The 24,964-nt window shown below is 44.4% G+C and overlaps 1 protein-coding gene across 8 annotated transcripts in view; it reads right to left on the minus strand.

Annotated features, from left to right (window-relative positions):
* Positions 1–12,487: 12,487 nt before the first annotated feature.
* Positions 12,488–24,964, minus strand: part of APOO (apolipoprotein O) — a 78,779-nt gene continuing 66,302 nt past the window's right edge. For all 8 annotated transcript variants that reach the window (XM_074994365.1, XM_074994387.1, XM_074994349.1 and 5 more), the window contains 2 exons: positions 15,692–15,787; positions 12,488–12,866 (listed from right to left, as the gene is read on the minus strand). In XM_074994365.1, the coding sequence (XP_074850466.1) occupies positions 15,719–15,787 (69 nt within the window). In that variant the 3' untranslated portion in view covers positions 12,488–12,866; positions 15,692–15,718. The remainder of the gene's footprint in view (positions 12,867–15,691; positions 15,788–24,964) is intronic.

Below are 24,964 nucleotides of genomic sequence, written 5' to 3' on the forward strand. Positions count from 1 at the left end.
TGGAGCACCCACGGGGACACTTGATGAAGAACACAAGTTCTGCAGCCAGGGAAGCGGCAGGAGCACCTGGAGCTCCTTTGGAAAGTTAAGTCCTGGGGTTGGGGAGGGGAGCTGGGGAGGGTTAAGCCCGGTGGTGGGTTAGGGGTGCCGGGGTGAGGTTAAGCTGGAGCCTTGCAGGGAAGGGGGATTGAACCGGGGTGGAGGGGTTGAGCTAGAGCCACGTGTGGGGGTGGTGAGCCCCAGGCCGCGTGGAGGGGAGGGGGTTGAACCAGGACCTCGTGTGGGGGTTTTGAACCAGGACATGGGGGAGTTGAACTGGAGCCACGTGCATGGGGGTTTGAACGAGGGTGGGGGTGGTGAGCTGGGAGGGGGTTTGACCCAGGTCCAGGGAAGTTGAGCCAGAGCTGCATGTGAGGGGTGGTGAGCCGGAGCCAGAGCCAGGTGCAGGGGTGGGGGTTGAACCAGGGCTGGAGGGGTCGAATGGGGGTTGAACCACAATGGAGGTGTTCAACTGGTGCTGTTCAGGGTTGGGTGGGAGGGGGTTGAACCGAGTTGGGGAGTATTGAACCAGGGCTGTGCAGGGCTGGGGAGGATGACCGGGATTTTGAATTGCGCTTAACTTGTGTTAATGTGAGCTAAGCGCAACTCAAAATCGTGCATTTTGAGGGTTTACTGTATACCTGATTTTATCTGTTCCTGCCTACCCTGTTATCCAAAGGTTTTGTTCACAACCGTTCATCACTGATTCAGCCTTAATACGAACATTATGTTCTGGCACCTCTGAGCTCTACAGGAAATCCTTTCCTTTGCTGTCACTGGCACAAAAGTTACACAACTCAGCTGTAATCTTCAAACATACATTCTGCAAATCGTCTACTGCCCTGTCTTTAAAGGTAAACTTTCTTATTCCAGACTGGAATGATCATAATGACAAAAATACAGCTTTGTATGTCTCCTTTAGTATTCAGTAACATAGATCCATGGGTTTCGTTTGTTTGTTAGACTATAAAGAAAATAGAAGCAATGGGGTTGCATGGTGCAAGTGTGAAATAACTGGTCTTATAGCCTCACCTGTATTACTCATCTGCATGAAAAAATATTTTCTTAATGCAGATCAAATCATTTCCAGCTCTAGGAGAACAAAGCAGCTCTTTTCTGGGCATGTTCAAAAACACATTCAGTTCTAAAATGAATTTTAAAACTGCATTTAAGTTTCAGAGGCTTTGCCAAGAAATAGGTCGGAGGCAGAATTCCCTCTACTCCACGCAACTGTGTGTTCGAGGCTGCAGGTTCCTTAGAGCATCCTCTAACCATGTTAAAGCTGAATCAAGTTCTCACATTTGCTATAAACATACATTACACACGCAAATTATAAGAATGATAATTGCCACCTTCTTGTGGAAAAACATCAGTCTGGGAAGAGAAAAAACTCCATTAGGTTTCCCTCCCAGTTCTCCTCCGACTGCTGTGTCAAGGTCAGGGTTTGCTTTCCCACCACAAACAGGTAAGTGTTCAACCTCCCCATTCACTATTAAAAAAATAAAGAGAAAAGGGCAAACCTCCATCCACTGGATGCACAGGCTTTTACCTGCAGAGACCCCATACTTTTACAGCATTTCCTGTCAAAACTGCCACTTTTTCCAGCTTAATGACACCCCAGGCTGAAGGATGGTTGCACAAAGTTAGTACAGCTTCAGCAGGTAATAACTTCTCAGCAGATTTACCATGGGCTGCTTGAAAGGCAGCAGGCATTCTCCTTTCTTCTCCCTACAACTTCTGCAGGGCCTGGAAAGACTGTAGGCCCAGAAGCAACTGTACTATGGGGAAATGATCCCCTGCTTTAATGTTCAAAGGTGATAAGTGGCAGAATAGGTTGCAAGAGTGTGATGAGTTATCTGCTTTCTTAAAGGCTGAAGTCCGCACAAAATGCACAAACTCTAACCTCAAAGGAAGCCTGTGGCTCCCCATGACTGTGCTGCTGAGCGGAGGCATGTGGAAGGGAAGGTAGAGCCAGGTAGTCGACCTCCGTGACTGTCATGAAAACACAGTAAAATCACAAAACATAAATAAAAGGCCCAAAGCTTAAAGTTACCCATTTTTGTGGTCCCTTTATGGTCTTCTTTCTTTCATCTTTCACTTTCCTGCTAATTTTTCTTTTGTTGCCTCAGTTTATTATTTCTCTCCATGAGTTATTTTTTCCCATTTATTTTCTTTGTAAAGCATCCCAACCTGTCCCCCTTGTCTGGGGCTGGTGTCTTAGAGCTCAGGGAACTTGGCTGCTGTCCCCTGCAGCTGGCCAATTACTGCATGCCACTTTCTGGCCAAAGGCCAGAAAAAATATCTGAAAGAAGCAACTCTACGGCCTCCTTCCCTGAAGGATTACATGGTTACAAAAGCGGACTGGGAACCAGAACAAACGGATTCTATTTATGGCATTACCACAGACTCTGCACGACCTTGGGCAAGTTGCCTAACCTTACTCTGGTTCTCCACTTTTTTATAATGCTGCCATGATGGGGACTCCACCCATTCGGAAGGACGTCAGCTTCTGGGCAAGTCTTCACATCTCAAGTAGGAAACATGGATCCACTGGAACATCACAAAGCCTGTCCAGTTGGGGACTAGGTTAAAACATTTGCACTGCCTGCACTTAAAGAGGAACAAGTTTTACTCACCAAATGCAGGCTTCAGACATCTCAAGAAATCTTAACCAGGAAACTCAGAGTAACCCCATTCACAGAGGAGTTAACGGTTACAGTATGAGGGTCCAAATTACAAATCCCTAATAACACTCTGCAAGTGTATACTTCACACTGATTGACTTTCTTTACATTAACAAAAGTAGGTCAACCAAAAATCAGAAACTAGAAAAAAATGCTAGATAATAAGTTTAACAGTAATAGACTGACCCCAGGGATACCCACAACTACAATTTCACGTCCTCAAATGCCTCTCTTAAACCGATCCCCTTTACGCAAGGGCAACAGTCTTTGTTTCCAACACCCACCACAAGATAGCTAGCTATGAGTGCTCAGATCCAAAAACCTGTTTTAAGCATACACATGGTGGGCAGCTTGCAGGGAGTAGGCCCCAGGGCTGCGGATAAAAGGACTCCAGTGACGGGATAGGAGATGGATGGATCTGGAAGCACCAAGTCTCGGCATAAGAGTGAGGCTGTGGGGACCTACTCGATTTAAATGGCTTATAGCCATTTCCTATATCCTCTGTGGTCCTTCACTCCTGGCTGCACAGGTGCTGAGGGGGCAGGCCAGGCAGTCCCCATGTCCAGAGATGGGCCTTTCTTCCTTCTCTCTCATCTGGAGTTGTCCCCACAGACAGCTTGTAGGCCCTTGGAGTCGTTTGCAGGGGTTGAGCCGGAGCCATTCAGTGTGCTGGCTGGCCCATGCATGCCTGTTTCTTCAGGACAAATGGAATTTCTCTAGGCACATCTCTCTGGTTAGAGCACCAAAGGCCTTGCTCTAGGACTCCAAACCTTTGAGAGCTGTAGGACATGGTTTCCCACAGGGGGGTGTGTGAAGAAACTCCAGGGGGGCACAAGGCGACCCAGCCTCCCATCATTCCCCCCCACCCCAGGAAAGAGCCGGCCTTTGCTTCCAGCTCTCAGCCCATTATTTTACGTGGGCGACCCGGTGCAGCCGCTATAAAAAGCAGGCAGCCGGCAAAGACCCACATGGAGCTAGCTGCCTCCGGCAAAGGTGATTGGGGGAGATGTATAGGTTAGCTGGTGGGGCTGGGGTAAGAGCAGGGGGCTGATGGTGCCTGGCTTTATGGGAAAGGAGGGCTCCAGCAGGTGGCTTGTGGGGCTTGCAAGGCTCAGGCAGCTCAGGCTGGAAGGTGGGTGGCAGGCCGTGGCAGTGCAGGGCTCAGGCGGCTTTGGCTGGCAGGCAGATGGCTGGCCCCAGCATCATGGGGTTCAGGCTGGCAGGCAGGCAGCTGGCTCTGGCAGCATGGGGCTTGAGTGGGTGGCTCGGGTGGCTGGTCCCAGCAGCGCAGGGCTCAAGCAGCTGGCGAGCGGACAGCTTGGGCGGGTGGCTCTGGCAGCACTAGTTACCCTTTCCATTCTGAAAATTTACCATTTATTCCTACCCTCTGTTTCCTGTCTTTTAACCAGTTCTCAGTCCATGAGAGGACCTTCCCTCTTATCCTATGACAACTTAATTTATGTCAGAGGCTTTGGTGAGGGACCTTGTCAAAGGCTTTCTGGAAATCCAAGTACACTATATCTACTGGATCCCCCTTAACCACGTTTGTTGACCCTTTCAAAGAACTCTAATAGATGAGTAAGACATGATTTCCCTTTACAGAAACCATACTGACATCACCCAACAAATTATGTTCTTCTACGTGTTTGACAATTTTATTCTTTACTATGGTTTCAACTAATGTGCCTGGTACCAACGTTAGATTTACTGGTCTATAACTGCCAGCCTGGACTCCCTTTCACACTGTGCTACTGCGACAAGTTGCAAACACTCTCTGATGTACACTTCCAGCAGCCAACACAGATAGACAGACACCCAGCTGCAGTAACATGCAGTCTCTGTGGCTCGCTACTGTATGAGCCAACAGTAGAAAGGCTAAATCCAAGCTAACTGTGAGCTTCCCAGAAAGGAATGATCTCTGGAGCATAAACCCAAAATTGTACAGGAACTGTAGAGACCAAGCTCAGACTCCCTCCCTGCCCCCAACCAGTGTTGAGAGGAATATGCAATAGCCTTTGCCCCTTGAGCTTCAGTCCCCACACACTTTCTTCCTAACTTATTTTTAGATTAAAATAAAATAAATCTATGAACTACAAAAGATAGATTTTTAGTGGCTGTAAGTGATAGCAAACAGATCAAAACAGATTACCTACTAAATGAACAGAAACACACACTACACTAAACCTGCCCCAAATTTAAGGTTTGGATTAATAATGTCTCACCCACACAGAAGCTGTGAGCAGGCTGCAGACTCTTAAGGCGCAAGCTGCACTCACTTTGCAGCATGGAACCTCCAGGTGTTTAGTACACAAGCTAGAAATCCCTTCAGACTGGGCCCAGCACTTCTGCCAGTTTTTTGTTCCTCGGGTGTTTCCAGGAGTCTTCTTGTGTGCAGAATAAAAACCAACAGATAACGTCACTCCCTGCTTCATATCCATTTAGCATACAGTGGGAAACCTTTGTTTCACAACTTGGTTCCCAGACTGATTTGTGGAGAAATATCAATGTCCCAAGATTGAGTCCAGAATCATACGGCCTAGTCACCTCTCCTTGCAGAGTCATAGCAATGTTCTCAGGAAGGCTCACCAGGTGAGAGATAAAAGGCCTACTGTTTTCCCTAATAGCTCACTGTCCTGAGTAGATCCTTCCCAACCAGCTATCTAGACTGAAAGCAATATGTCTAACAGGCATTACCGAGGTGTAATTACATTTGAAGTACAGATACATAATACTTGTATTTATAACTTCAGATACAAAAATGATGCATGCAACTCGGATGGTCATGTTCAGCACACTGTAATTTGCCAATGACTTCTCATATGACTTGTACAAAATGCATAGGATTATGACATAATTTCAGTCAGAACATAAATCACTGTGAAGAATAAAGGGTGCAGTGTCACCAGGGGACATGAGGAAATGGGTAGGAGAGGAATCATGGAAAAGGGGAAAGCCAGGCATGTATAGGAGGGAGCTCAAGGACCAATAAGGACATCGACAAACTGAAAATCAAGGAAGGGAAACAGCCTGAAACTAAAGGAAGGGAAAATGGAACAGAACACAAATTTATGCAAAAGAAGAAATGAAAAATCAAATATGGAAATAGATAACGTGTCCTTATTTGCATACCATCTTCCAATTTCTGTTTTAGGTGCCTTTAGAAGGTTGGGGCTAAGACCTTCCATTCCTTCGGCAAGTTCCCATCTCAAATTTCCCACACTGCTGGGCTGTCTCTTCTCAGCTGTTTATTAGCCTGGCTCTTCAGTTCATTCAGGTATGTCTGCTGGTTGTTCCCAGTCTCCTTAAAGTAGATTACTTTCCAAATAGGACCCTTCATTACTGTGGAAACTGGAACCAAAACCAGGATGTTGCTAGAAAACTTTGGGAATAGGTATGGCTTTGCACTCACTGTTTCAGATGAAACTAACTGTAATTACATGTCTTTCCTCCCCCACAAAAGCCACAGAAAACAGGCAGGACCCATCCACAAAGGGTAATTCCTCCAGAGTGATCACTCATACTGCTACTTTTCACTTCCCTATCTTCTAAGAGAAGTGTGAATACATTACTGCTAATAAAGCACTCAATTTCTTGGATGAAAGATGCTGTAGACGTTCAAAGCACAATTAACGCAGGAGACTGGGATTTTACATAAGATTGCTCCATATTTTAATTACATCCTTAGCATGCTCAATAAAGAACTGAAATAATTTGTTCTTTGCCGTCCTGCCTCAGTATTTGTTCGAGCTATTGATTGGCTAGCCATGAGCCCATTCTTTGATCTAACTTAATACAGTAATTTTCACATTTTCTACTGCATCTTTCCCCTAAGATTCTAAAAATGTTTCAATTAGTCTATAAAACCCCCCCACTGGTAGGCTAATAGGGAATCCCATTTTACACTTAAGAAATGGTGGCATAGAATACGTGCTAAGCAGCAGCTTTTGCTTATCCAGCTTTTGAGAAACTGCCTTCAGAAGAGGAGTACTGCTAATGGAAAAGACATATATGCCATTTTCCCTAGCCAAGATTTTCCCTCCCCCACAAAAACCCCCCAAAAAGCAGTACTGTACCCCTAACAAAATGATTTATTAGGTGACGAGCTTTCATGGGACACACCCACTTCTTCAGATCTGGAAAACCCTGTTAAATTCTCATCGTGTCAGTTTACTTTTAACAGAGAAATAGAAAAAATGAAGTGAAAACTGACAAATCAGCTACATAGAACAGAAGAAGGGAGAGTAAGTGGGGGAAGAGGGGAAAGAAATTTACTTAGTGCAAAAGCAACGAGGGGTCCTGTGGCACCTTACAGACTAACAGAAATGTACGAGCATAAGCTTTCCTGGGCAAAGACTCACTTTGCCAGATGCAGGCAGTGGAAATTTGCAGAGGCAGGTATAAATAGGCAGGCCAGAGCAAAGCTGGAGATAATGAGGTTAACTCAGTCAGAGAGGGTGAGGCTTACTACCAGCAGTTGATCTGGAGGTGTGAATACTTTGGAGGTGTTCCCAAAGTGTTCACACCTCCAGATCAACTGCTGGTAGTAAGCCTCACCCTCTCTGACTGAGTTAACCTCGTTATCTCCAGCTTTGCTCTGCCCTGCCTATTTATACCTGCCTCTGCAAATTTCCACTGCCTGCATCTGGCAAAGTGAGTCTTTGCCCAGGAAAGCTTATGCTCGTACATTTCTGTTAGTCTGTAAGGTGCCACAGGACCCCTCGTTGCTTTTGCAGATCCTGACTAACATGGCTACCCCTCTGATACCTACTGCAAGTGTCCCTTCTCCCCCACAATTGCTCATGTCTGAAAAATGTTGTTTCAAGACCAAAACAAACTTGCTGATTTTGGCATTTATGCCTCTTGCTGTAAGGATAAGATTGTGCTGATCTCACTCCAAGAAGTCTAATGTACAGCCAACATCTGTAAGGCCATGTCCTTATGGAGCCTGAGTGCTGTACAAGAGCTCTTAAATTGCTCGGCAGCACAAGACCGTATATGATTTGGCTCTAACCCCTTTTGAACATGGTTGGATGACAGCCAAGCAGTCACATGTTGTTGCTTAATTGAACCAATACCAGCTGACGTTTTGTTATTGACCAGAGGAGGGTCAATGTACAACACGCCATTTTAGCAGTAATCTGGCAACTAACCGCAGACACTGAAATAAGCCATTTGCCACAATTAATACGAGAAAAAGATTCTTCAAAAACTATTCAAGTTGTCTTTTTCATTTTCTTTAGAGTGCACACTATATTGTTGATGACCTATGCTCCACTCGGAGTACAAGGGTCTAAGTCAAGTAAGTCAGTGCTGCTGAGCCATAAGCCTGTCTTAACTTGCTAGCAGAGAGTACTGCATGAGCAGGGCAGTCCTGCTATAGTCTCTTTGTGACTCACTGAGGGTGCCTGGAGCAAGTCAACATCTTTAGCAGGATACGGAAAGTGTTTTGGGGCTGGTACGTGATGGTAAACATACTGCCTTACTCCAGCTTCATTGTTTTCACTAGACAGTTTTAGCTCACTTTTGCAAACAATGATTTTAAGATCTAAAACAATGACGATCAAAAACATGGTGCCAAGTTCAGCCTGGAGACTCGGCAAGTACAATTCCCCATGAGCTCAAGGACGAAGAATCTTGTGTACAAAGAATGGTAATTTAACATCCACTGCACGTCAGTGAAGCTAAAGCACAATGCTTTGAAGCAAGCTTACTCTTCTGACTCGTGGTCTAAATTGGAAAGTACAGACTGCATACAGCTATGCTGTCTGAAGAAGGAAATGCACTTTTAGTGGTTTTATTATAAAAGGAAGCGAGGCTGCAAGTTGCTAAATTTACATAAATCCATTTATAAACAACTCAGAAGAAAAAAGGAAACTTTATATTCTTGCCTTCTGAGTGAATACAATAGCTAGCTTAATCATACCATTTCACTTTAAAACAAAACCAAACAAAAAAACAGTTGAAAAAATGGGAGGGCGCTGGTCTTACAACTTCACCATTACAACCTGCATTTCAGATATCACTCTGTGACTAATAGGGGTCGGATGTGTTTGTTGCTCCATCACCTAGCTGCTGAAAGAGAAAGCTTTCCATCTCTTCTCCATCCCACCAGATACTGCTGATTGCTGTGAAAGGGGTGTGTCTACAATCCTCCAAACACCATCATCTCATCCCTGTGAATGGACTGAATATAAAGAAGGATGCTGTTATATTAATGGCACACACCCAAGAGACAATGGCAGATGTGGGTAACTATATATGAAAGGAAGGACAATAAATTCTACGCAGAAGGAGGTGGTTGAGCTCTGGAGTTGAATGAAGGTATTCCAAGTTAATGCCTGGATACACATTTCTGGCATTTCACCTTCATTGTTGACCTTATGACAGTTCATGACACACAGCCACAATAGCAAGGCCACAAACATATGGAAAGTTAAGTTACCATACAAACACCATATCTACATTTTCACATCTTAGTATCTTCAAATCTAGATGATCCCTACTGTAGAGGAATCCCCACAAGTTACCCTCATCAGATTCTGCTATGCACAAGAACGTGTGTCCCTCTCTCCAGTGGAAAAAAAATGAGTTGGGCCTACAATACTGATAACCCCACATATTCAGACTGCAGTGGGCCACTCACATAACAGTCTGTTCCTTTGCAGTAGCACAAATTTTGCTCCTTGTCACAGCAGGTCCTTCACTGTTGCAAGCAAACTTACATCTTAAACTTAGGAAACTGCATCTTGATTGTGGAGATATTTGTGATTGTTAATTTTCACAACCATTCCTTCTGTTGTGCTTTTTGCAGCCTTGCACTAGTTACAACCAGAAAGTGACATGTGAACCACAGTAGTTTCCAAGTTGTTAACACTTCATAGTTTGTCAGCCACAGATCTAGACTGCATTCATCTTTGTGGTATCTGAGCATCTACGCCCTGGTTCAATCTTCATTTTCTAACCCTATCAAAAAACAGACCAAGCCAAGGCTACACACTTTTCTTCTACTCTTGAGAGAGCCAGACTAGTAAGGCTGGTTGAGCATCTTTGAATATAAAATAGTCTAAAAGTCTGGAATGGCTGGGGTGGATTAAGAACAGGTGGGGCCCTGGGACAGTCACAAGTTCCCCCCACGCCCACATATATTAAAATATGAATATAACATTATTTATGCTTTAAAATCTATCCATGCTTATTACTCATGATGCACAATAAAATTTAAAAATAAGAATGGCATGACACACTTCTTTGGTTCCATTAAAGCAAACTGTTTAAACAAAATGGAGTTATGGAACCTTGGGGTCCTTCACACGCCCGGAGACCCTGGGGCAACCACCCATAGGTTAATCTGCCATTGGGAATGGCCCAATTCTAGAACGATACCAGTACTTACAAATTAACTAAAAAGCAAATGATGCATCTTTGGAATATTAGACCAATGGCCAACAAGCAAAAAATGGTAGGAGCAATAGAACCCTTCACAACCTACAAATTTGAAGTGCTGTACACAAAAAGTGTGAACTTACAGAAACAAATTAGAACATGAGAGAGGGAGGACAAGGCATTCCATCAGTGCCATTTCAAGGCTCTTTGGGGATTTGAGCTCCATACAAAATCCTACAGTTATAGATTCTTCAAGCCATTGCATTCTTCAAATACCAATTCAAAACATTTGAATCATCTGGATGTTGTTTTAATATAATGTAACAATACACACAGCATTAGTTTTACATTTTGCACTAAGAACAAAGGCATTGTATGCTGCATGACTAACGCTTCTTACAAGAGTTATGTGCCCACATCTATTTTTCTAATTAAACGAACTGGAACAAAGTGTTTTCTCTGGAGGTGAAACTACACATTATTACAAGGTGTAATTCTCCTGACCCAGAGAAGCAACAATGTGTGTTGATGCTGGCAGGGTGTGCCCTAGAACAAACCAGGGAATGTTTGATATACTTATCAGGTAGAAGACAGAGTACACTGAGGGCTTGTCAACAATCACACTGCCTCTGCAGTGCTGCAGAGATTCAGTGCAGAGACTACCTATGACGATCCTGAGAGGCAATAGCTAAACTAGTGGAAGAATTCTTCTGTTGACCAAGCACTGTCTACTCAGGATTAGGCCAGTCTAACTATGCTGTTCAGGAGCGTGGATTTTTCATACCCCTTAGCAACATAGCCCTGTGTTTTGGCTTTTTTTTTTTTTTAATACTCTAACATTAGAAAACACAACTTCAGGACTTTATAGTATGGTGGAACAGGAGGCTGTTGTGCAGTTTTCATGCTGAAAAGGGGTTCTGCTTCCCTTGCTGAACTGGCACAGTCACCCAATCCAGCATAAACTGCTCAAACATATGTGGAGCACTTTATTGGGATAGGAGTCTACTGACTTAGGTAAGCATGCACTCTGACTGAGTTACAGAAGTTGCCCTATTTAATCTCTCCCCACAAACTAACATTTGAATTGCAAAATTTGTGTGTTTTTCATTGCACATCTCCTAAAGCTGGAAGGGACCTTGGGGGGTAAGCTAGTCCAGTCCCCTGCCCTCTTGGCAGGGCTAAGCACTACCTCTGACAGATATTTGCCCCCATCCCTACGTGGCCTCCTCAAGGAATAAACTCACAACCCAGAGTTTAGCAGGCCAATGTTCAAACCACTGAGCTACCCTCTCCCCGTTCCCTATTTGCCCTAGATTCCTAAATGGGCCCTGCAAGGATTGAGCTCACACTCCCAGGTTTAGTAGGCAAACACACAAACCACTGAGCTAACCCCCTTGTTCGTGGAATAAACTCTGTAACAAAGTTTGCCAGACACTACTCAAATGTTTTGATCCAAATTGATTTTATCCTCTTGCCTGATCTTTTCAGGATGTTGAATCACCCCAAGTATTGCCTAGGGCGTTTCATTTATAAGTGTTTGGATTAATTTGCAAGTATTTGTGTTTCACTAACAAAGTCTTAATGCTGTGAGCTATTGGGATTTCATACATCTTCAAATAACCTCCCTCTGGAAATGATCAATGTGCCCAGCAGCAAATAATGAAAAGGGTCTCTTGTGTGCAGAGAGCCATTTAGAAAACCTGAACATCCTTTTGGATTCTTTTTGTTCCACGACTCTCCCCTCGGCCTGGTTGAGAGTACGGAAACAATCATAGGTTATGCTATAGCTGGTTCCCACCAACACAACGTTCCAACCCAGGGAGCTGTGCATTCAAGCAAAAAACGAACAAACATAAACAACTCCATTCCCATCCATCTATTAGCAAGGAATTCACAGATACTCCATTATATACCTCCCACTAGCACACATGAGGCACAAGATTTGGATAAAAAGGAAAGATGCAAATGAAAGAGGTTCATTGTAATTGGTGTACACTGGTAATCTGTTAATCAGTGTTGAACAATATTATGCTACTGACATGCTATTTATGCTTTACTCCCTGTGTAAAGAAATAAACATTGTTAGTTGGTCCTGCAAATCTACAAGGAGTCCCCTGGCACCTTGAAGGCTAACAAATTTAGCAGGTCATAAACTTTCATTGGCTGCAACTCACTTCCAAATGAGCTGCAGTCCACAAAAGCTTATGTCCTACTAAACTTGTTAGCCTTTAAGGTGCCACAGAACTCCTTGTTATTTTTGCTGAAACAGCCTAATACAGCTACAACCTCTCTGAAACTTGCAAGTTCAATTACTGCCCTTCAGAGAAGATTGCAAATGTCAGTTAATGAATGTGAGAAAAGAAGGAAAGCAGCACAACAGATGCATTTAATTTGAATTTTTAATTATATATGTAAATAGAACCAAGAGACTGAGGAGTTTTGAGACTTCCTGCTTGTTGCACTGCTCCTCCAGTAGGACCCACCTGGGCAGACCCTTGAACATATGTAGATGCTGTTGCAGGATGGAGGCCTAAAAGTTTCCAGCTGACAAATTCTAGGCAGTGTCCATTCACCAAGTATCCGCAACCAAGCAACAGATTGTACAAAGTCAGTTTTTCCTGAGGCACATCACAGGTTAACTAAACTGTAATCAAAACAGATTCTTCAGTCCTCTTCCTCTCCCCCTCTCTCTCTCTTTCATATATATATATATGTAATATATGCAGAAGAATGTTGATCTTGTCTAAATTTTCTATGCACCTATGTCCAAAGGAGAGGAGAGAATAAAATTAGTATCATATCTTCATTTGTTTCCTCCGCTGACTTGCTATTAAAAACATAGCAATTTTGATTTGCAATTTAATCAATAATTTGTCACGGCACACTGATAAATATAGGTATTTTTGTAGTACAGTGACTTACTTATTTGTATTGTAGAAACCATTGTGCAAGTTGCTGAGCAAGTACACACACAAAGTCCCTAATGCAAAGAGCTCTTACTATCACATAAGGAACAGAGAACTTTACAGCGATGGCTGGGGAACATTGAGAACCTAAGAAACGGGGAAGGCAAGCCACAATAATACAACCCAGACTGAACTGCAGTAACCAATATGTTTTACGACTCAATAACTTTTCATGTCTGTTTACTATACCCAGCTGATTCTGTTCTCACTTACACTGGTGTAACAAAATTAGATAGATTAAAAAACCCAATGATTAGCACTAACTCACTACTTCTCACTACTTTCCAGTTTCCCTCACCAGCCCAAGCCCACTGCTCAGCTTCCAGCCCTGCACCCCCACAAGCCCTGCCTCTCCTGCAGCCCCCTCCCACCACATTTCTCTCCCATGTTTGGCCACCACCGCTACCAGGCTGCTGACTATCCACTTTTTGCTTGTGTCTACTTCCTCTTTGCTAGCACAGCTGACAAAGAGGTTTTTAAGTGCCTCAATTTATAAAAATTCATTATAGCTTTTCTACAGACAACTTGTGCATGAGTATGTGTTATTTTAAGGCCTACATTTCCCCCTTTTAATCATACATATTAAAAAAATTAAAAGTTTAAAAGAGTTAAATAAATAGACTAAAACAGATACCAGAGACATTTCATTAATTTGGACTTTATACACAAATTTGCAATGGAGACGTCCTTCAAACTTATTTCCATAGTGTGAGTACACTAATGGGACTAAAAGATTTTGGGACCAGAGCTCTGAAGAGCATAAGTGTGTGAAGTGAATGTTAAGAATATGATTCCCCTTCTCTTTGGCCAATTAAAGAAATAATTTAGATAAATTCTCAAAAGGTGAAATAACAGCTGAAAATAGATATTGTTATACACAAACATATCTAGCAGTACTAGGAGGACAATTTAATGTTTCTGATTAATCTGACACTTGCAGACTCATTAATATACAGAACATTATTCATATTTATATGCAGAAGATAATATTAATGCTTTTGTAGCATTTAGATCCCTCCTAATTTACAGTGAAAACATTTTAATTACACATCTTCCTTTCTGTTCTCTCTCTTGCCTCTAATTCAGGACAAGCCTTTTGCCTTCTTTTTATTTTTATTTTTCCTTTAAGTAACTATTTTGAAAAAGCTTAATACATTTTTACTGTACTGAAAGTATGAAACAAGGTTTATGACAGCCTACTTCTGGAATTGTCAGGTGTTAACTACAGTAATTAAGAATACAGGAATGGAAACATGAAAGTGCAGCTCTATTCTTAAAAGTGACTATGTGAAATGGGACATTGTTATTCAGATGCATGCATTCAGTCAGATCTGCAGAATGTTTATTAGCGCTCATGACTCATAAAATGCAATGACCTCAGCTTGACTTTTCAAACTTAGAGTTAACAGAGCTGGAAACTGAAAGGGGGAGGGGAGCACAGAGGAGCATTTTACTTGCAAACTGAACTTATATGATACAGAACTCTTTGTGAAACAAACATGAAATCCCACAATATCATTTTTACAATCACTTTACAATCCTTCTTTAGTGTAATACAGATGAAAATGGTAAAGATGAGTATATTGGGTAGTAAGTCCCGAGAACTGATAATACACCATCTTTACCATTTTCACCTCTATTACACTAAAGAAACACTAAACTGTAGTCATACTTTTCAGTTGCCCAGCATTTCTTTGTCCTGGGATCTTAACTGCTTTAAAAAGGTTGATTATCCTCATCCCAGAAATGTGGTGACTGAAGGGTAGAGCAGTCATGTGACTTACCCACACTTGCACACTGAGTCCAGAGCCAAGTCAGAAATAGAACTCCAGTTATTTCCATGCCTCCTGCACTGAGCATTAGACACCTCTGCCATCCATGGGCTGCCAGTGACCTGGCTACTGGGGAGACTAGCCTCCTCCCTTTCTGTCTGAGCCTCTGCCCCACTCCTCCTGCACCTCCATGCCCTTCCCCCACATTGAAGCCCACAGCACCCCAACCCCAGCATACTGGGTGGCCTGGTGCCTATCTCCCTGAGCCCCCATAACAGGCTGGCCAGCTCCACCCCTAGACAGGTAGGGCTAGGGCAGAGCACCAGGAGGGGCCTGGGTGGGGCAGACCAGAAGTGAGGCTTACTACAAGCTTTGTGGGAGACAAAGCCTCCATTAGCCTGTGATAAGCCACTGCCCATGACGACTTTATTTTTGTAGGCCAGTGGTTCTCAGACTGTGGATTATGACTTCAAAGAGGGTTGTGAGCATGAGGGATGGTGTTGGACTTTCCAGACGCCAGGGCTGAAGCCAAAATCCAAGCTCCATCGCCTAGGACTGATGCTCAAGGGTTTTAGCCCTAACCAGGGGCAGCAGGGCTCAGGTTACAACCCTGCCCACCGAAAGGGCTGAATGAAGCCTTCAGTTTCAGCTTCAACCCATCCCTAGGGTGGCACGGTTTGGCTTTGGCCCCCCTGCCCAGGTGGCAGGGTTTGGCCTGTTGTCTCCCGTCCTGGGCTTGTGTAGTAATTTTTGTTGGCCAAAGAGGGTTGTGATGCAGTGAAGTTTGAGAACCCCGGGCCCAGACCGTTTTGAGAAACAATTGAGACCCACCCTTCTCATGTATTACCTGTCTGATGGGAAGTGATGGCAGTTTCTACTTCATGGTTCTTTCTTCACCTGAATTGATGTGCACTTCCATTGGCTTCTCATGGTCGGCTTCAGACTTAAAAAGAAAACACACTATTTAAAACAAAACCAAACCCATGGTAAGCAATTCTGCCAGAACAGAAACCCAATTCAAGAGCTAAAGAGAACAGCTATTTACCCAACCCTACACAGTAATTGTAAAGATTGAACCCCTCTCGTCCAGCATCCTCAGGGCCTCACCAGAGAATCTGCTGCACCACAGAAGGTCCATATTGCCTAGTAGCATTACCACCACTTCCACTGCTTACTGGGCTCCTGGACAACATTTAGGGGTAAATTACAGCTAAAAACAGCACAGAATTCTGAGAGCCAAAACTGGTAGCTGTAAACAAATTTTATGAGACCTCAGGAAACTTGGCCACACCCATGATAAGTGGTTGTCCAGCTAACTAAAATCATGCCGGACAAGAGAGGTTCAACCGGTAGTTATTCCACAAGATGTAATAAGCGTGGGTGCTGGTGTAGGGTGCGCACATGCTTCAGGTGACAAAGACTGGGCTTTCTGACTATGATTGCCAGTCAAGTGCATGTGTTTGTATCTCCTCATCTGAACATCAAGGGCCAAGTAGCCGCAACTTTCCTTCACAAGCCAAAACCTATGTTGCTGAGGACTCCAAAAGCTGGGACACAACGCAAGCCATGGAATCCACACAGACTACAATGCCATCGGCACCCCAGGTAAGTAAGTATATTTCTGTTGGTGTAGCTGGAGTATGAAATAATGTCTATGAATCAGTCACTCAGGGAATTGTCAGGAGTTAACTACAGAACTTGAAAATACATTAATGGAAATATTAAAGTGCAGCTCTAGTCTTAAAAGTGACTATGTAAAAACACGCCGATTGCTCAAGAGATGTACGCGTTCAGCCATAACTTTTGTTTGTGCTGCTCTTCTGCTCTGGTATGCGGTAGTATGATTCCCAGTGCAGGTGTCTGGCAAGCAGTATCCTCTCCAGACACACGAGCAAGGAGTATCTTTCAAATGGCTGACTGAAGAATAGCTCTTTAGAACTTAACATACACTCTGGTTGCCATGTCAAGGTATTGTAAAAGCTAATGGGCTGCCCAACAAGCTGGAGGTCAGTGCTTTTTCTGAAGCAGGCCACAGATGTTACTGACGCATACCTTGAGGTTCAGAGGGAGAAGCTCACCAGCCAGCTAACAGTAGGTGAAAATACACCATGCAATCCTCCTTGAGATTCTCTTGGATGAAATGGCTTGGCCTTTTGATGTGCTGGTTAAGGCCACAAAGCACAAAGAAAATTTGAAAGGCTTGGTCCTGTTATGGTAAAGCAAGACCTAAAAATAACCAGACTGCAAAGCTTCTTTTCTCTGGGTGAAGAGCATGACTTCAAGACTAGTAAGCAGGGATACCTCCAAGCTATGTGGCCATGCAGCTGCCTAATAACCTCCATGCAGAGACTCAGAGCTGCTACAGCTGGGGCAAGGGGAGGGCCCTTCTCTCCCAGATGCAGCAGTTCCTTGCAGGGGCCGGAGGAGCATGTCTTAACCCTGACTGCATCCTGGCTCTGGTAAGGTGGAATTCTGAGACCATTTTGGGGATGAACTTAAGTGTGGCTTCATCATCATCTTGTCTGTATGGAAGGATGTATAAAGTCATCCAGCCTTAAGAAGTTACAGTTCACTGACTCGCCCTGATGACTCCAAGAAAAAGTCTTAATAGTTTAAGTTTAATGAACACTAATGGTTTCAAGGGAGGCTCCTCACGCAGTAGGAGAAAAACCAGTAAGCTCTCATAAGGGACTCGGGTCTCTAAATGGAAGACAGGTATGAAGAATACTCTGGAGGCACACAAGACTGAATGAGCCTGTACTGAAGCATAAAATGCCAAAAAAAAATTGCTGCAAGATGGACTTTCAGGAAGCTGGACAGTAGACTTGGCTGCATCGGGAGAAGTATACAATCTAAAATATTTGTTGTTAGAGCCTCTATTGAATGCACATATTTCTGGATTGTTCATATGGAAAATCTCTTCCACTTTATGGAACAGTCTTCCTGGCAGAAGGTTCCTTGCTTTGTAAAATAAAACTTCCAGGTCCTGTTCATCCACCCAACCATATGCGCAGTGTTTATGGATCTGGGCGCAATATTTGACCCTCATTCTGTGATAGCATGTCCAGACAGGTGGAAGGATACATAAGAGGCTGACTGGATATCTGACAATCTGCCTCAGCTACAAGGATGCTATCATGATGACTTACAGCTTTGTCCTATGTGATCTTGGGGATCAGAGGGATCAGTGAAAGGGTATGCAGGACTCCTCAAAAACACCAGAGTAGAAAGGCATCCAAAAGGGAGATGGGCCTCACACATCCTTTGGAGCACAAGAGCCTGCATTTGTTCTTATCTGCCAGCATGAACACATTGATACTGGGACTCCCCCGCACTGATGAAATATTGAGTTTAGCATGGATTGCTGCAGTAGACACCACATTCTTGTTTAGAATCTTGTTGTACTGTTCCTGCCTCCTGGAAGGTGCACAGCTAACAGGTCGCTCTGTGCTGATGACGCCACTCAAAACTCAGTGGTGTCCAAAGAGATGGAGGGGACACTTGAGACCTTCCTTGTTTGTTTATACAGTGCATCAACAATGCACAGCCCCTCCAGATTGGCACCATGGAGTTCTGTGGGACAAGCAGAAACACAACACAAGCTCAACTCCAAAATGTTCATTTTGAAGTGGTTCAGGTGGGCACCCACCTGTCCCTGTTGTGTCTGTGACCAACGTCATGACTGGAGAGAAGAGAAGAAGGGCCCTCCCTTTCTTGAGTAGCGACGAGAGCCACTGTACATGAGCTCCCATAGGACTTGGAGCAAGACCACTTCTGACATTCTCCTTTTGGGATGTGTTCCAATCAGCCAGGTATTTAAGTATAGGTGGCCACAGATTCCTTATCTCCTTAGATGTGACGTCATATGGCTGGCACTTGGTAAAATCTCTCAGTGATGTACACAATTCAAACAGTAGATGCCTGTATTAATAAATGTTGGATTCCACTGTATACCTTCAATACTTCCTGTGGTCCAAATGGATGGCAGTCTTTATCGTGCAAGTTGATAGTCACAAAACGATGGCATGACTATCTTGAATCTGAGGTGGCATATATATTTGTTGAGTTCACCCAGGTCTAGGATGAGATAAAATCCCCTTTCTTTTTTAGAACAAAGAAATACCAGGAGTAGAAGCCTCTTCCCCTCTATTCCTAAGAAAACTCCTCTATGGCTTCTAAACAAAACAAGGCCACTTCTATCAATAATAGGCTCTTGTGAGAAGTGTCAGTGCCACGATGAAGTATGTTGTTTCTGCTGGTGCAATGGTTGAGGGAGGTACAACTTTCAGCACAGCGGGCAAGCATAGACCCAAAGGAGTGTAAAGTCACTTTACAATCTTTCAAAAAAAAAAAAAAAAGGGATGTCATTCCTTTTAATGAACATTTCCAAGTCCTTGAAGGCCAAGTCCTTAATTGTGGCTTGTGCTTTGCAAGGGATGTTTGAAACAATCCTCTCTGCATAATTATTGCAGTTGCCACAGACCTGGGTGCATTAGACCCAAGGCAAATATTGCTGCCTGAAAGGCCATCTTGGCCAACAGTTGACCTTGCTTTTATGATGACTTTTAGCTCCTCTCTCCTTCTATGAGGGAGCGCTGCCAGAGAGTTGGAGAGAGACCATGGTGACTGCAATCTGCACCAAGAACTCCTGAAAGGCCTTGAAATTTTTCATTGCAAAAGCAACTACCTTGTTCGGGGATGACTGAGGTCCTCAGTCAGTGAAAGAGCCGCACAGCTTTAGATTACGCTCTTCTCTGTATTCTAGTGAAAGAGATCTTGCTAACAAAGCCATAGGATGGGAGGTGGGCTCCACCCTTTCTACAACAGGTTTGCACTGGTGGGCCCCAGTGGCATTCCATACATGTACAGATAAAGGGATAAGTTGAAGGCCAGACAATTAGTGATCCTGACAGGCTAGTGGTTGAGATCTGTAGAGATCCTCAGGGTCTCTTGGGCCATGTCTACACTGACCCAAACTTTGAAATGGCCACGCAAATGGCCATTTCGAAGTTTACTAATGAAGCGGTGAAATGCATATTCAGCGCTTCATGAGCATGCGGGCGGCCGCGGCACTTCGAAATTGACATGCCTCGCCACCGCGTGGCTCGTCCCAATGGGGTTCCTTTTCGAAAGGACCCTGCCTACTTCGAAGTCCCCTTATTCCCATGAGCTCATAGGAATAAGGGGACTTCGAAGGAGGCGGGGTCCTTTCGAAAAGGAGCCCCATCGGGATGAGCTGCGCAGCAGCGAGGCGCGTCAATTTCGAAGTGCCGCGGCCACCTGCATGCTAATGAAGCGCTGAATATGCATTTCACCGCTTCATTAGTAAACTTTGAAATGGCCATTTGCGTGGCGATTTCGAAGTTTGGGGCTAGTGTAGATGTAGCCACGATGTCACTGCTCAGAGGCAGAGATGGGTCTTCCTGGACACCAGCAAAAACACATATCCTGGGGACTGGGGGTGGGGTGGAGTACATCTACTTCACTGTCAGCATTGACTGGTAAGGCACTATCAGTGAAAGCATTGTTGAGTGTGGCTCTTGTGCATTCTGAGTCTGTCCTCTCAGTGCCATAATAGACATCCATGAAGGAGTATGTTGGATGCAAGGCCCAGTGGACTCTGTTCCTTTCCATCCATTTTCAATGCCCTGTGGGACTTGGTTGACTTTTTACTCAACACCGTCCTGTCTGTCTATGAGAAAACACCAAGATCCTTCGCAAACTCATGTCTGAGTGTTTGGGAAAGCCCCTAAAAGCATATTGCTGCCTTCCTGGAGATGTTGACAGCTTTGGCACCAAGAGCAATAGTGATCCCAATGTTGATGCTGCATCTGGTTTCTGAAATCAACTACCCAAGGGAGGGAATACTAGAAGATGAAAGCTTGCGCATTAATGAGGCCTTTGAGACAGAGTGGAATCAGATCCAATTGTTGACGTATTCTGGGTCTTGAAGAGCTACTAGGTAGATTACATCTCCATGCTACCACCCAGTGGCCTCTAAAACTAGATTTTGCTCTACCACCCATGACCCACAGAGTACACAGCCAAAAGGAAGTTCCATCTCCAGGGATCTGACAGACACTGGCTTCATGGCTCCTGACTCTATATAAAGCCCAGGAGTGTTCCAGGAACTGTACAAGCAACATCCCAGACCTCCTGTAGGTTTCCTGACCACTGCTGCTCCCCGTTCTTGGACTCCTGGCTTGGCCTTCACCTCAATTTGGACCTCAACTCCTCACTCAGACCATGAAAGATGACTTGGACTCTGATCGTTTGCATTGGCCCTGGATTTGAACTTGACTGTGAACTCCACTACTCTCAGCCTCAAATTTGATCCTGCTCTGACTCCTAGTCCCAACAGCCCTGATAAGGGTCCTGACACAGAACCATCACACATTGTTCCTGAAGATGGGAGCTTCAGCTTCACATCTCTTGAATTGCAGGATCTTGCAGAGAAACAGAAACAGACTGAGCCCTTATCTGGGATGTGGAACTCTTCCAAGCAGAATAGGTATATGCTGTGCCCATCTTTTAGAAGAATTACTTCACCAGGATAGTCTGGACTTGCTTGATGGCTGAAGGTTCTGAGTCCATCATGTCTAAGTCCCTGTACAAAGTGGAGGAGGGGTGTCTGTGTAGGATGAGGGTATACAGAGAGGTCTAATAGCAGCTTTTGGTCCAACAAGCATTAGGACAGACTAAAGCGGCATTTCTCAAACTGCGGGTCAGATCCCAATGTGGATTGCGAGTCCACTTTAATGAGGTTGCTGGGGCTGGCATTAGATTTGCTGGGGCATGGGGTCAAAGCCGAATGCTGAGTCTCAGCACCTAGGTCACAGCCCAAAGGCTTGAGCCCTGAGGATGCAGGGCTCAGGTTACAGGGCACCAGCCTGGGGCTACAATCTGTTTTGCCCCCTGCCCCCCATCCTAGACAGAGGGGCTTGGGCAAGCTCAAACTTCAAACCCTCTGTGACAGCAGGTACCAACCCTGCGCTGGGTCTGCAGGGGTTAAGTCTGGTTACCTGGCTGAGAAGGACTCATGCCAAGAGCCTGCTGGGCATGCTCCAACTGGAGGCCAGCTATAAAGGCTCATGGAGCAGCTCAGTCAGACTGACTCTTGCTGGGGGAGGAGGTGCTGTAAGACAACACTCCTGCTGAAGAGCTGTGGCTGGCCCAAAGTGAGGAATGGCTGCAGAAGCCTGATATCTGAAGGAAACTTGCAAGGCAGATGACAGAGTCAGGTAGGAAGTCGCCCAGGGGAGGGAAAGCTTAGCATGTTGCAGGCAGATTCCCCACTGAGCTTGTGATAGATTGCTCCACTGCTGACAGGGTCCTGGGATAGAACCCAGGGGAGCGGGAGGGCTTGGTATCCCCTAACTACTCCACCCAGTCAATCCCAAGGGGGGAGGGGCTATAATTGACTATTGACTCTGGCTGCTTGACCCCCCCCACTGCCCTGAAGTCGGAGTGGTTTGTTTTTTTATATTGACTATGGCTGCTAGGATAGACTGGAGCCAGTAAGCACCTTTTGAGGGGCCCAACACCAGACGCCTGTGGGGAACAGGTGTTCACATCCCATGACGTCCCCTCTTGGGGTCAAGAAGCCTTCTTGGCAGTGTGTAATGGAATAAGTTTGAGACACCCTGGACTAGAGTTATCAAAATAAAAACAGAAGTAGCTCTGAAGAGTTTCAGAAAAAGTTTAAGAAGTTTAGTCAAAATTAAAGTCTAGCATTTGCACAGCAACTAGATTCCACCTCACAAGAATGGACGATAAGAGGAAACTTAGGGAGGGTCATAACCATCTCATGCTTTCTACCTTCACCTGGGAGGACAGGGCAGGGACACTGCTGTTTTAAAAAAAAAAAAAAAAAATCCTCCAGTCTCTCTTGCACCTACAATGCAGAACAATCACTTCTTGCAAAATGAACTGGTCAGTAGATCTGACATTACCTTTTTCTCTTGCACCCCACATGCAAGATTACTCTCAAAGCATTTCTAGATTTAAGTCTTCCTGTGTTTGATTTAAAAAACAATGGAAGAATGGTAGTTCAGTAAAAGATGCTTTAATGGATTCATTTTTGTCTACATTAGAGGTAGAGAATTTCCCACAAATGTTATAGTTGCCATGTTGCATTCTTAGAAATGTGTTGATTTACACAATAGGGCCCTTTTATACTATACCCTTTGAAAGTGTGTTCTCACGCTACTTCTGCAGTGAATAACAGAAATGAACAACAGAAGAAAGGCTTATTAGAACATCTTTTTAGTCTCTCTGCCAATGCAAGAATGTTCCCTAGAGCATGTACTCAAATATAATTGTAAATTGATTTCATTAAGCATATTTCAGTAACTTTCACTGAGCGACTATTCCACAGTCAGAGCTTACTACTTCAACAAGTGTTCTGATATTAAGCTTTTGCTTTATTTATTTCTCCAAATTAAACCCATTTAGACTTCGCTGTGGTATGAGGCTCCGCTATATTAGCTTCCAAATGGATTTAGCCTGCTTACATCTGGTTTGAACAACCCCTTGAATGCAATGCCAAAATACTTCCAAAAGTGAGTGTTCTACCGTAGAATGGGGTTGAAATTAAATTTAATATCAGTTCTGCTTATGGCAATAAAAAACATTTTCTAACTTCACTTAAATAAAATTGTGAGGTACAAATAAATTATTTGAAGTTAAAGTTTGACACAAAAATTAAAATTTCACAATACAGTTAAACTATAATGGTAGTTTACATATACATTCTACAAATAAGGAATCACTTTTTTTTTTTTTAAATCACCAAGCATGCTGTCAACATTTAATAAACAATTATGTTACATATCCCTGCTGGGCTGAAGGAGTGATAATAACTTTTACAGAGATTAAAAAAATCCCTGCCTTAAGAAGGTCAAAATCTAGTGAAGCCTCATTGGTCCCTGTGGCTGGATTCTTACGCAGCAGCAGAACACCATTTAGGCCTGGATAGATATGTAAACATGATCGATGTGGGTAGGAGTGTAGGAGTGGATGCTAGGGTCCCAGTCCCACGATATTTCCCTCATACATGGTCCTTTTGATTTGGATCAGACTAACTTATTTCAAACAAGTTTGCCGTTTTCATCCTTCCATAGTTGCCACAGCCTCCCCCTCCCCCCAGGGCCAGGCACCCCCAGAACTGTGTCCCACCCGCCCAACTCTAACTGAATGCCGTCTCTCTCCCGCAGAGCCAAGCAGCCCCAGCTTCCCCACTGCTCTAACTCAATGCCCTTCCCCTCCCGCCGAGCCAGGAACCTCCTCCCTCCCACCCCGAACAAACTGCTGGTGATTCACTAGACACCGCAGCCACATGAGGCACGCCACGCTACAGCCACGGTCAGAACCCTGAGAGCCACACTGGGCCACAACCGCTAGGTCCGCTCTAGGGCAAGAGGCACAGAGCAAGCTGCTGCTGCTGCCACACGCTTGTCCCACCAAGTGTTGGGATGTAGGTGTGGAGAGGGCAGAAGGCACTCCACATGTGTGGCTCTGAGGAGCCACATTTCACCACACTGCAGTGTCCAGCTTGCCACATGTGGCAAGTGACAAGCATACCGGACACTGCAGCTTTAACATGTGCTCACTCACTCCCACCTTTACATGGGGCATATTCACACGTTTTCTTTTCTTTATACATGTACGACAGCACTATCAACTTAGACTTCTACTGTCGTCAGGATTAAGTCAAAGTAACTTATCACCAGATGTTCTGATCCTCAAAAAGCTAATAAAGGTCAGGAGAGTACTTGGATGGCAGAGTTCCTATGAGTAACCAAATAATGCAGAAAATGGTAGTGTTGACCCAATACGTAACATTCTGCCTTGTGCCAGCGCTCCCATCTGCTATTTAGGGGCTATTGTGTTATTAGAGTTGCCATCTTTTGGCTCTACAGCTTGTCTGAAATCTAGGCTCAAATTCCAGTGCTGCTTTAGAAAATGGAATTCAGGAACCTTGGCCACTTAATCACTTTTTGCAAAAGCAGGAGTGTTACTCTGAGTGACAGTACAGCTGATTCCATTCTGGCTGCCAAAATTCCCCCTACAGTTTCAGGCAGATTGTACTTTTCACTTTCTACCAAAAACTGTGGGTAGC

Source organism: Carettochelys insculpta, chromosome 1, assembly GCF_033958435.1.
Source record: "Carettochelys insculpta isolate YL-2023 chromosome 1, ASM3395843v1, whole genome shotgun sequence".
NCBI classification, from domain to species: Eukaryota; Metazoa; Chordata; order Testudines; family Carettochelyidae; genus Carettochelys; species Carettochelys insculpta.